The sequence below is a fragment of the Chanodichthys erythropterus genome, chromosome 17, assembly GCF_024489055.1.
Source record: "Chanodichthys erythropterus isolate Z2021 chromosome 17, ASM2448905v1, whole genome shotgun sequence".
Classification (NCBI taxonomy): domain Eukaryota; kingdom Metazoa; phylum Chordata; class Actinopteri; order Cypriniformes; family Xenocyprididae; genus Chanodichthys; species Chanodichthys erythropterus.
In genome coordinates this window covers 8,317,201-8,330,917 of record NC_090237.1, presented here as the reverse complement: position 1 = coordinate 8,330,917, position 13,717 = coordinate 8,317,201, and the positions used below count along the sequence as shown (strand labels likewise).

Genomic DNA, 13,717 nt, shown 5'->3' with positions numbered 1-13,717 from the left:
TAAGGCTTAGTTTCTGTTGTAAAGTTTCTGCATGTGGCACAAGAAGCATTACATCAGTTGTACAGTAGAAAAAAACATCAAGCATAATCTCATCACTCAGAGAACTTACCCAACCTTCTCTGTTTGCGCCGCATTGAAGACATCATTTGGCCAAGAATCTGGTACTTTTCAGCTAAGAGAATTTTAGAGTTGTTCAGACGTGGCTGATGTGCTAAATTCTGCTCTGCGAGCCAACAGTTGGACGCCATCAAGATCACTTTACACCTCTGAAGATGCTGTAACTGCAGGCAAGTCCTTCAGATCAAGTAAGTCATGTACAAATGCAAAATACATGTAAAATCTCCATGGTGTACTTGTAGTTTGGTACCTTTGAATTGACCCTCACAGTTTCTCGCATCCTTTCCTCGTCTTCCAAGAGCTCCAGAAGCTGAGCAGTGTTCAAACACCTGAGATAGTCCAAATTTAGCATTGAATCCCCTTCATGTGGCATTGCAGCCCATTTATAAAGACGCTGCCTCTCACCCGGGACTTTAGCTACTGGTGCTCTGAGATCACGGTGCATTTGTACATCTTGTAACATGATAACAAGCTCCAGAGAGGTTGGTTACTAGGGATTTCTGAGCTTACACTGGAGCCAACATATACCAGCACAGAACTACACATTCTCTTACACGCTTTCTAAATGTAAATGAGGGCTTCTGTGGGCCTTCAGCACCTTGGACAGCTCTAGAATATTTAGAATAAACTTAGAAAAACTTTAGAAAATATTACTTGTATTATTCAACTGTATAGATATGAGTTATCTAGGTTTAATACTATGAAATGCATCAATAATTATAAATGAATCACCCACACCCACATTTACTGTATGTTATGATAGGCAGAGTAGAAGAGATAAGCTTCTTTTATTATTATTTACACATTCCAAAAAATGAAACATAGATAACTCGTATCTAAACCGTAGAATATTTACTTATAATTACTTAATTATATATTTAAGTGTTTACAAATTCCATTTGTTATATAAGCAAATGTGCACATTTGATTGGTAAAATATAAAACATATAGGACATATAACTATTACATTTATTATCTAGTGATGTATTATTAAAAGACTATTCAACCCTGTTACCATTTTATTTCCCCTATTTTATAAACAAACCAAACTCATAATGACATCATCATCCTTTCAGGAAGTAAATGTTGCAAGAACAATAAAGTGTCTCCTCTTTTTTTGCATTTTATAATTAATTTTGTAAGGTTTGTCTAAAGAGTATGACAATAAATTGTCAACCCTGTTACTGTGATTTTCTGTAGTAAACAATCTGTTATTTAAAAACCCTCTTTCTAATAAGATCACAAACACAACATAATAATACCCAAATGAATTATAAAACTATAAAACTGGTTATCGTCAACCCTGTTACTTTACATTTAGTTATATTCAAACCTATTACTTTTCATTAAAGGGTTAGCTCATCTTCAGAACCCAAATTTAAGATATTTTTTGGTGAAATTCGATGGCTCAGTGAGGCCTCAATTCCCAGCAAGATAATTAACACTTTCAACCTTAATGTTATGAAGCGGCGAGAATACTTTTTGTGCAAAATAAATAAATAACGACTTTATTCAACAATATCTAGTGATGGGCGATTTCAAAACACTGCTTCATGAAGCTTCGTAGCTTTACGAATCTTTTTTTTTTCCCGAATCAGTGGTTCGGAGCGTGTATCAAACTGCCAAAGTCACCTGATTTCAGTAAACGAGGCTTTGTTACGTCATAAGTGTTTCGAAATTTCAGTGGTTCACCACTGGGGGGCGTGACTTTGGCAGTTTGATACATGCTCCGAACCACTGATTCGAAACAAAACATTCGTAAAGCTTTGAAGCTTCATGAAGTTAATTATCTTATGTGTTAATTATCTTGCTGGCAATAAAGGCCTCACTGAGCCGTCAGATTTTATCAAAAATATCTTAATTTATGTAATGAAAGAATTTTCATTTTTGGGTGAACTAACCCTTTAATTTAGATTCAAATTAAAATATTACCTCTTTGAAATGGCAAAGGCACCCAATTGATAGAATGAAACTTCTGATATTATTTTCCAAACTGGGGGGAAGCTATTAAGCATATGACAAATGCCTTCTAAAACTCGCAAGACAGACAATACTCTGATTATAAAGAGCTTGACATGACATCTTTGTTTTGGATTAAATCCTATCTTGCTGCCCAGCAACATGAGGTTATGTAACACTTGATCTTCTTTCCCACTGTTTCAAGTTTATATTACTTCAACCTTAAAGTGTTATCCTGTTATACTTTAACTTCAAGATGTTCAAACACTTAGACACTTAGTCATTCATTTCCAAGCCACACTGCAACAGGAATAACTTGTCATAATTCGGGTGTTCACACCTTAGGTACTTACCCAGGCATTACCACACATGCCCCCCAGTATGACGTAGCTTGACTGTTGTTCATGTCCTTTCACTGCCTGCAGCCAGTTAAAGTAAACAGTCTTTTGGATCAGATATAGCCACGGTAGACTAAATGTGAACATGCTAGTTAATCCTCTTTGCTTCTGTGATCCCAAAGAGTCTGGAGACCTCCGGGCTTCAGATACTCAAGTGTTTCTGCCTGATGAGCGGAAGAGCATGCAACACTATGGCTGGCGATACAAATGCATGTTTCTCTATGTAAGTAATTACAACCCATATACATATTATAAGAAAAAGTAGAAACCTGTACAAATAATGCTTTCTTGCCTGAGGTCATCCACTTTTCAAATGCTTTGTTGTTGCATAAACGTTTGTTGTATACAAGATAATCAACACGTTTAGACAATTATATTATTTCTGTACCAATATAATGTATGAGGTCAGACTGATTTGTTTAGAATGTTCCTTAGGATTTTATCATAGTGTTATTTTAGAATATCTGAGCTGCTATTATAGTTAATATTTTGAATTGGATTTTATGTTTTAATTTTAGTTGGATTTAGTGATTTTTGCTTTGTTTTGTCATTTTTATTCGTTTTTGTCTATATGGTTTAGTCTTCATTATGTTAATACTTCAACTTAAACTAAATGAAAATGACATGTTGCTGTAGTAACTAGCTGAAATAAAATACGTTTAAGGGTTTTAATTTCAGTTCATGTTTATTTTATTTCAAGTAAGCATATTTGAGGGCTATATGTAAGAAATTTCACGTATTAATCAATTTTTTTTAACTTATTTATTTATTTCTGTGCAAATGTGTGAAGTTGTGAGCTTGTAACGAAACTTAAGACTTTCCCAGACTTCCTAGGTTGTCTATGAGAGCCTGATTTTTTTTGTGAATGACTCGGGACGTTTTTGCCGGGAAAATTAAAAGGAAGAGACGTTTACGCACGCTCCCGAGATCCTCTCTTCCGTCCAGTGACACTGGAAATGAATGTTTATTCTATGTTCAGGAGGATAATGCCAAAAGAGCTATTCTGTAATGTCAATACAAAGAAAAGGGATTAATTCAAACATAGTCAGATCTATACAGTCTATGTTCTCAAATATACTTTATAATCAAACTATCATAACAGTTTAAGTTTATTTACCTCATTTGTCGACATGATGCCGGTGAATTGCAGAGCTGGTGCGAGCATATCCACATCGCTATGATCAATTGCTGCTTTTTCACAGCTTTGTTGCGTTTATTTTGTTATTGAGAGGAAAGTGCGCAGAACATATTAACATGGGTGGTGTCTGGATGTTTGCTGCAAATGTATTTCCAACTTCTTTTTACTTCTAAGCGAAGAACAAAACACAACTTTGCTGTGAGTATATCGGGGCCTTGACTGAATAAAGTCGTCTCTTGTACATTTCATGCGCACTAGTACAAGCACGAGCAATTAGTTGCTGGCTGCAGTTCACTTGACAGCCACCGATGTCGCTAAAAACAAGAGTTTCTGAATTCTACATATAGCCTGAGATGTGGCTTAAAATGTTAAACACACACTCGGGGCTTGTGAAATGGCAGTGAGTGTTATTTGTTATTGTTGTCTCTACTAAACTATCCTGTTCTGCTGTAACAGTTTGAGGTTGTCATGGACTCTCTGAAGACACTGGACTCTGCGATGTCCATTGAGATGTGTACTTTGTTATAAGCAGCTCAGACTGAGGCAGGACACTCATGAGTGTCGACACAGCCAACAGGATGGATCTGGACCCTGATTATAATGCTGAACTGGCTGACATGGTAGCAGCCATGAATGTATCTGCCAACAGACTGACCCCTCCAAATGGACAGAGGACCACCCCACATCGCCTCAGTCTCTCTGATCGCAAGATGTCACTCCAAGAGAGATCAAGTTACGCGAATGGCTTCACCCCGAGAATAGCCAGAAGACCCACTATTGAATCGAAGCGGGTGTCTATCTCTGATGGTGATGTGAGTCGGGCATGAGATTTTTGTCTTCAGATTGTTGACCGTCAATGAGTATGTTCAGCAAAATATGGCATTGTTACTGAAATTCATTATGTAAGGGCTGTCACAATATCAGATTTTCATTACATGATTGTGGCCAAAAGAATTTAGGATATTATTAACAAAAGTGGTGTAGGATTTACGTTGAAACAATTTTCACTTTGAAATTACTAGTAAATTTCTACGGAAGAGGATTAGGGCCAAGCAATAATAAAAAAATAAAACCATCTTGAAATTAAAGTTGTTAAATTTCGAGAAAAAAGTCAAGATAAAATGTTGAGAATAAAGTCATTAAATTACGAGAAAAAAGTCGTTAAATTATGAGAACAAATTCGTTAAATTATGAGAAAAATGTCGTTAAATTTCCAGAAAAAAGTCGAGATAAAATGTTGAGAACAAATTCGTTAAATTACAAGAAAAAAGTCGTTAAATTACGAGAACAAATTCATTAAATTACTAATTTGTTCTCATAATTGAACGACTTTTTTCGTAATTTAATGAATTTATTCTCAACATTTTATCTCGACGTTTTTCTCGAAATTTAACAAGTTTTTCTCAACATTTTATCTCGACTTTTTTCTCGAAATTTAACGAGTTTTTTCTCAACATTTAACAACTTTAATCTCGAGATGGTTTCATTTTTTTTTTTATTGCTTGGCCCTAATCCTCTTCCATAAATTTCACATCTAAATACAAAGAAATGGCAAGTAATAAACACAAAGTTTTGAAGCAGAAAGCCTGAAATAGAATTTTCTTGTAAAAAGTACTACATATAATCTTCATTTTATTTACCACCTTGAAACATAATTTTTACAAAAAGTTTATGGGGAACAAATTAATCTTTTATTTTTTGAGTTTATTTTGTGTCTTTTCATTTTTGGCCAATGATTAACACACAACATGAGTGTAATGAAATATCAAAAAATTTATTTTTTTAATATCGCTATATTGCAACCCCTAATACTCAGTCAAACCTAAATGTATTCAGACATCTTGAACATTTCATTCATTAATACAGTTTATTTACTATAGTTTAAAAAAATGGTAATGAAATATGACAAGATCTCAGAGATAAACTGTGTCAGAAAAAAATAATCTTAATTATGTCAGATAACACTTAAGCAAAACATGGTTAGGTCAAAGTCTCTGAATAATTTTTGGTTCCAAATGTTTATTAATTTTATTGGTAGTCCAATTTATGAAGAATTTTTGGGTATAATATGTCACATTTTACTTTATTTTGCTATCCTCACTTAAATAAATGAACTATAGTGTCCTGCACCCACTAGTAAAAATATATCAAAAATATAAAAAAAAATGTCTAAATCATTTTTAGCTTGACTCTATATCCTTTTCTACCCACAGGACTGTGTCCAGCTAAACCAGTACAAGTTAAAGACTGAAATAGGAAAGGTTGGTGATTGTTTCAAATATTTCTGATTGGTTGGAAAGATCACACATGTACGGAAGAGGATTAGGGCCAAGCAATAATAAAAAAGTAAAACCATCTCGAGATTAAAGTTGTTAAATTTTGAAAAAAAAAAAAAAAAACTCGTTAAATTACGAGAAAAAAGTAATTAAATTACGAGAAAAAATTCGTTAAATTATGAGAAAAATGTCGTCAAATTTTGAGAAAAAAGTCGGGATAAAATGTTGAAAATAAAGTCATTAAATTATGAGAAAAAAGTCGTTAAATTATGAATTTGTTCTCATAATTTAATGCCTTTTTTCTTGTAATTTAATGACTTTATTCTCAACATTTTATCCCGACTTTTTTCTCAAAATTTGATGACATTTTTCTCATAATTTAACAAATTTGTTCTCGTAATTTAACGATTTTTTTCTCGTAATTTAACGAGTTTTTTCTCTTAATTTAACAAGTTTTTTTTTTTTTTTCAAAATTTAACAACTTTAATCTCGAGATATTTTTTTTATTATTGCTTGGCCCTAATCCTCTTCCGTACACATGCATAAATATAAACATAATGTTATCTGGTAATCTTCCTTTTTTACCCAGGGTTCATATGGGGTGGTCAAATTAGCACATAATGAAGATGATGACCAGTATTATGTGAGTAAATGTTGTAAAATTGTATTTTTTTTTTTCTGTCAGCATTTAGTCATAACATGATCATTTGTAACATATAGTAATTGTTAAAAAAATATTTTATATTATATTATAATGAGTAAATGCTTATAAAACACAATAAAATGGCTTTATTTATAATATAATATAATATAATATAATATAATATAATATAATATAATATAATATAATATAATATAATATAATATAATATAATATAATATATATTTATTGCAGGCTATGAAGTTGGTATCCAAAAAGAAGTTAATAAAGCAGTTTGGATTCCCACGTAAGTAAGACACATTTACATTTTAAGCTTTTGACTTTTTTTATGAAGTTTAGTCTTATGTCTTTACATTATAATTATTACATTATTTGCTAACTGCATTCTTTAAATTATGATGTTGACATGCATTCTCTGTAAAGCTGCTTTGAAATGATATGTATCATGAAAAGCACTATACAAATAAATGTGAATTGAATTGAATGGAATTGAATTATGTCTGCAGAACATTAATGTTGTGATGATTGTGTAGGTCGACATCCTTCCAGAGACTCCAGTGGATCACAAGAGAATCTTTTAAAGCATTCTGGCCTGTTGGACCGAGTATATCAAGAAGTTGCTATTCTCAAGAAACTTGACCATCTTAATGTTGTTAAATTAGTTGAGGTGAGTCAGATCTGTACTGGTGCTTAAAGAATGTTTCACTGGACAAGTCAAATATGTTAACAAATAACAAACCAAAACACATCTGTCCCGTGATATTTAACTGAAGGTTCTTGATGATCCGGCTGAGGATAACTTGCACATGGGTGAGTAATTCAGTCATTATTCTTCGATATAGAACAGTTTGCTTTATACTCTTTGATTTATTCTGTGCATCCTTTTCTCAGTCTTCGAGTTGGTACCTAAAGGGTAAGTATTTGTACCTATAGATCACAAATTTTTCTTTAGTTTGTTTTTCTCTAAAAATTTGTTTCACCTGACCCTAGTCCAGTGATGGAGGTCCCTACTGACAGTCCACTAACAGAAGAAATGGCTCATTTCTACTTCAGAGATGTCATCTTAGGAATTGAATACTGTAAGTTTCAATAGTATATAAAAGTATTTGCCATATGTCATCTATAAACGTTGAGGTTTGGTGCTAGTTCTTTGTTGCATGCTTTATTTTTAGTGCACTATCAGAAAATCATACATAGAGACATCAAACCCTCAAATCTGTTGCTGGGGGATGATGGGCACATCAAGATAGCAGATTTTGGTGTCAGTAATGTGTTTGAGGGGAATGACGCTCTCCTGACAAACAGTGCAGGAACACCAGCTTTCATGGCGCCTGAAACTCTAACCGATCAGGACCTGAGATTCAGCGGAAAGGTTAGAAGACTTCTAGAATATTCTGGTTTGCATACAATGAAGACATTGATTCTTTATCATTTACAATTGACTCTCGTTGGCTTCAGGCTCTAGACATATGGGCAATGGGAGTGACACTATTTTGTTTCGTCTTTGGAAAGGTAAGACATTTACCTGTGTATATATATCAAATGCTATATTATTTTCAAATATTATTATTCAAATACAATATTTTAATATTTTGTTGTGCAGTGTCCTTTCCATGATGAATACATCTTAGGCCTGCATGATAAGATCAGGAATATGGCAGTAGAGTTTCCAGATAAGTGAGTCACAAACACAGATAAACCATTTTACGAGGTTAAGTCCCCCTCATTTACTCGAAGCATTTGAAACAGCCCGTGTAATAGTTTTTGTATTGTTTGCACAGGCCTGTGATCAGTGAGGGGCTGAAGGAGCTCATTACCAGAATGCTGGACAAAGTCCCTGAAACTAGAATCACATTACCAGAAATAAAGGTGAAATCATAATAAAAGATTGCTGAGAAGTATTTTCAAATGTACAGTGGGTACGGAAAGTATTCAGACCCCCTTAAATTTTTCACTCTTTGTTATATTGCAGCCATTTGCTAAAATCATTTAAGTTAATTTTTTTTCCTCATTAATGTACACACAGCACCCCATATTGACAGAAAAACACAGAATTGTTGACATTTTTGCAGATTTATTAAAAAAGAAAAACTGAAATATCACATGGTCCTAAGTATTCAGACCCTAAGTATTCAAGTATGCTGTGACACTCATATATTTAACTCGGGTGCTGTCCATTTCTTCTGATCATCCTTGAGATGGTTCTACACCTTCATTTGAGTCCAGCTGTGTTTGATTATACTGATTGGACTTGATTAGGAAAGCCACACACCTGTCTATAAAAGACCTTACAGCTCACAGTGCATGTTAGAGCAAATGAGAATCATGAGGTCAAAGGAACTGCCTGAAGAGCTCAGAGACATAATTGTGGCAAGGCACAGATCTGGCCAAGGTTACAAAAACATTTCTGCTGCACTTAAGGTTCCTAAGAGCACAGTGGCCTCCATAATCCTTAAATTGAAGACGTTTGGGACGACCAGAACCCTTCCTAGAGCTGGCCGTCTGGCCAAACTGAGCTATCGGGGGAGAAGAGCCTTGGTGAGAGAGGTAAAGAAGAACCCAAAGATCACTGTGGCTGAGCTCCAGAGATGCAGTCTGGAGATGGGACAAAGTTGTAGAAAGTCAACCATCACTGCAGCCCTCCACCAGTCGGGGCTTTATGGCAGAGTGCCCCGATGGAAGCCTCTCCTCAGTGCAAGACCCATGAAAGCCCGCATGGAGTTTGCTAAAAAAACACCTGAAGGACTCCAAGATGGTGAGAAATAAGATTCTCTGGTCTGATGAGACCAAGATAGAACTTTTTAGCCTTCATTCTAAGCGGTATGTGTGGAGAAAACCAGGCACTGCTCATGACCTGTCCAATACAGTCCCAACAGTGAAGCATGGTGGTGGCAGCATCATGCTGTGGGGGTGTTTTTCAGCTGCAGGGACATGACGACTGGTTGCAATCGAGGGAAAGATGAATGCGGCCAAGTACAGGGATATCCTGGACGAAAACCTTCTCCAGAGTGCTCAGGACCTCACACTGGGCCGAAGGTTTACCTTCCAACAAGACAATGACCCTAAGCACACAGCTAAAATAATGAAGGAGTGGCTTCACAACAACTCCATGACTGTTCTTGAATGGCCCAGCCAGAGCCCTGACTTAAACCCAATTGAGCATCTCTGGAGAGATCTAAAAATGGCTGTCCACCAACATTTACCATCCATCCTGACAGAACTGGAGAGGATCTGCAAGGAGGAATGGCAGAGGATCCCCAAATCCAGGTTTGAAAAACTTGTTGCATCTTTCCCAAAAAGACTCATGGCTGTATTAGATCAAAAGGGTGCTTCTACTAAATACTGAGCAAAGGGTCTGAATACTTAGGACCATGTGATATTTCAGTTTTTCTTTTTTAATAAATCTGCAAAAATGTCAACAATTCTGTGTTTTTCTGTCAATATGGGGTGCTGTGTGAACATTAATGAGGAAAAAAATGAACTTAAATGATTTTAGCAAATGGCTGCAATATAACAAAGAGTGAAAAATTTAAGGGGGTCTGAATACTTTCCGTACCCACTGTAAACTTCAACACTGAAATATTTTGAATGTTGCGATCCTATCGGACTTATGATAGCAACCTAAATCGTAACAAAGCACTGTTCGCCAGAGGAGAACTGGCCCCCCGACTAAGCCTGGTTTCTCCCAAGTTTTTTTTTTCTCCATTTTAACACCTATTTGCCACTTGTTTGCCACCTCATGTCACCTGTTGGAGTTTGGGTTCCTTGCCGCTGTTGCCTTTGGCTTGCTTAGTTGGGGACACTTGACCTTTAACTTGACATTTGATATTCCACAGTGCTTTATTTGATATTCAACTGCCTGCATTGACACTATTCTTTAAGAGCTGCTGTGCAGCCAAAATTATGTACCAGTTATCACTGAAAAGCTGCTTTGACACAATCTGCATTGTAAAAAGCGCTATATAAATAAAGGTGATTTGACTTGTTACTGTAATCTGGTCTCTGTCGGCAGTTGCACCCATGGGTGACGGTGGATGGCACGGATCCCCTTCCCCTGGAGGAGGAGCACTGCACAGTGGTGGAGGTCACTGAGGAGGAGGTGCAGAACTCTGTCAAACTAGTTCCCAGCCTGTCTGCTGTGGTGAGTACATCTGAGAAAGAAAACAAAAGAAAACAAAAAAAACAAAGAATAGATATTTTAAAGATATAGTTCACACAGGAACAATGTCTCTCTCGTCCACTTGTTATCTGATCGACCAAAATGCATCTTAAAGGATTAGTTCATTTTCAAATAAAATTTTCCTGATAATCTACTCACCCCCATGTCATCCAAGATGTCCATGTCTTTCTTTCTTCAGTCGAAAAGAAATTAAGGTTTTTGATGAAAACATTCCAGGATTATTCTCCTTATAGTGGACTTCAAATGTTTGAAGGTCAAAATTACAGTTTCATTGCAGCTTCAAAGTGCTTTAAACGATACCAGATTAGGAATAAGGGTCTTATTTAGTGAAACGATCTGTCATTTTTGAAAAAAATACAACTGTATGCTTTATATAAACAAAGCATACAGTTCCAAAACTGCTTCCACCAAAACCGCATTTTCGTATTCTTCAAAAAGCTTACGCTGTATGTCCTACGCCTTCCCTATTCTACTTACGGAAAGAACGCAGCGCCAGTTCCATTTTTTCCGTAAGTAGGACAAGGAAGGCGTAAACATTTTGAAGAATACGAAAGTGTGGTTTTGGTGGAACCATTTGGAAGGCGATCATTTGTTTATATAAAGCATATACATTTACATTTTTTTGGAAAATGACCGATCATTTCTCTAGATAAGACCCTTATTCCTCATCTGGTATTGTTTAAAGCCCTTTGAAGCTGCACTGAAACTGTAATTTTAACCTTCAACCATTTGGAGTCCATTGAAGTCCACTTTAAGGAGAATAATCCTGGAATGTTTTCATCAAAAATCTTAATTTCTTTTCGACTGAAGAAAGAAAGACATGAACATCTTGGATGACATGGGGGTGAGTAGATTATCAGGAAATTTCAATTCTGATGTGAACTAATCCTTTAATACTAGGTGTAAACAGGGCCTGGGTTTCAGAGTAGGTTTAGAGTTGACAAAACCATACAAATCCGATCAGGAGCCTATACCATAAAGCCGGTTTAGGTGGCTAGTCAGATATGTTTTAGTTCAATCCTGGTTTTTAGGCACTATGAAAGCGGCTCAGCTTTTAGCTGTGTTCATGGCTAACCTGCTTTGGCGTAGGCTATGTTCTGGTTAAAAGATCTCAAAACTTCCTCCAACATGAACTGGGCCCGGCCCATGCTTGTGACGGCCCTGTATACAAGACCAAATAAGCGCACTCAGTGAGGGCACAAACACCCAGACCATGTGCTCACAACAAAGACAAAACATGAGCAGGGCCTTCCTTAGGTCAGTCTAAATGATGTGACCGCACCGGACCCCAAACTTTAGGGCGAACATGAACTGAGAGGACCCAAGGGAAGTGCAATCCCGAACAGACTGACTGAGGGGGGCCCTGCTTCCTCTAACACGCTGCTTGGGATGGCCCTGAACATGAGCATGAATGTCTGGGTCCCAACACTGAATTGAAACGGACAGGAGTGCCGGAAATAAAAAAAAATCTTACTGACCCCAAACTTTCAAATAGTAGTAGTCACTACATTCTGTAGCTCAAAAGCCCCTGGATCAAAATGTCCCACGTTGAGGCTCTGTAATGTAAATGTGTGCAGTGCATGTCTAAAATTTGTTTTAAATTTTTAATTTTAAGATCCTGGTGAAATCCATGCTGCGGAAGCGCTCCTTCAGTAACCCCTTTGAGTGTCCAAGCCGCAGGCAGGGCAGGTCCATGTCTGCCCCTGGAGGTCTGACCTTGTAAGTCAACCACTGCATGTCGTCGCATCCTACTGTACGCTGATACTCTGAATACCTGTGACACTGATATGTTGCTCTTATTTCTCTCAATAAATTCTGCAGGGATATGTCACTGTTTCGCCCTTTAAGGTATCACACAATAGACCTCACTACCATGACAATAAGCTCATTTTATTATTTCAAATTTAATGCTCATGTTTGAGTGCGTGTTTGTACTACATATTCATGTTTTGATGGTCTGTGTCTCCAACAGCAGAGGGAGTAACAGTAACGGGAGCAGAGAGGGGGAGCTGGAAAACCTGATTGAGGATGAAACTTTTTCATGAAGTCGTTTTTTATATTGGTCCAGTCGGGAACAAAATAGTTTAATCACACATCTGTATTAGAATTTACAAAATCCTATGTACTGGACATAGCATGATGGATAGGTTTTGAGGTACCTATAAAAAAATATAATGCTGAATCTGGTAATAAGTCCTTTATATTAGAGTAATATTTGTGTTTCATTGCATTTAAGTGCCAAATTTAAAGAAATTGATTTAAATGCATATTTAAGAAAGATATCTGTGCATTTGACATTAGCATGGCAGCAACAGTGATGACTTTTCTGTGAAGTGGAAATCAGCAAAATCTTGCATGAGATGTATAAAAGTCTATGTGTTATATAAAAGGTTTTATGCTGTTTTATTGTCTTTTTGAGGTCTTGCAGTTGTACTGTGTATCTGGTCTGTGGTATCACAGAATGTCTGTAGTTTGTGTAGGTGAAATTTAAAAAAAAAAAACGTTATTTTGCACCAATTGTGACTTTGTTGTTCTTTCCTTGACAAAACTACTACATTTTATTAAAGATATATACAGTATACATGCTATAAGCTATATACTAAAATTATGAGTATTATGTGAGAGATCGAATGAGCGAGTGTGATTACCTACTTCTGATACAGCATTCATTCTTCAGGTCAATCACATATTCATAAAACGCTGAGGAAAGTGATATCTTTGTCTTAGTATCCTTTCAGCGGTTATGGTTCACGTTCTTCTGTTGCTGTTCACGGTCAGGGACTATTTTTTCCAGTGGAAGGAAGCCTTTTAATGATTTTACTTCATGAAAGTTGCATTGATGCATATTTTTTGGCTTTAATATTTGTATTGAGTGGTAACCGTTTTTTATAAAAGCAATAAGCCCCGTGAAGCCGTGGTTTACAGTGACTTTATCATTTTAAAATGTATAATTCCGCTCCGCATCATGCCTAACAACACCCCTTAGCT

General features: G+C 36.1%; 1 protein-coding gene across 1 annotated transcript; it reads left to right on the top strand.

Moving 5' to 3' along the window:
• The first annotated feature begins 227 nt into the window (after positions 1–227).
• Positions 228–13,237, top strand: camkk1b (calcium/calmodulin-dependent protein kinase kinase 1, alpha b). The gene is made up of 18 exons (XM_067364743.1): positions 228–305; positions 2,597–2,697; positions 4,069–4,424; positions 5,826–5,873; positions 6,478–6,531; positions 6,784–6,835; positions 7,083–7,216; positions 7,323–7,359; positions 7,441–7,462; positions 7,540–7,628; positions 7,722–7,921; positions 8,008–8,061; positions 8,153–8,226; positions 8,331–8,418; positions 10,562–10,690; positions 12,345–12,448; positions 12,551–12,577; positions 12,702–13,237. Exons 3-18 carry the CDS (start codon positions 4,167–4,169, stop codon positions 12,772–12,774), a joined length of 1,443 nt encoding a protein of 480 aa, XP_067220844.1. The 5' UTR covers positions 228–305; positions 2,597–2,697; positions 4,069–4,166; the 3' UTR covers positions 12,775–13,237.
• Positions 13,238–13,717: the final 480 nt, after the last annotated feature.

Coding starts and splice junctions, on each gene's coding strand:
- camkk1b (XM_067364743.1), top strand. CDS start 4,167: ATGAGTGTCGACACAGCCAACAGGATGGATCTGGACCCTGATTATAAT. Junction 6,836..7,082: donor AAAGCAGTTTGGATTCCCAC/GTAAGTAAGACA, acceptor ATGATTGTGTAG/GTCGACATCCTTCCAGAGAC. Junction 8,419..10,561: donor TCACATTACCAGAAATAAAG/GTGAAATCATAA, acceptor CTCTGTCGGCAG/TTGCACCCATGGGTGACGGT.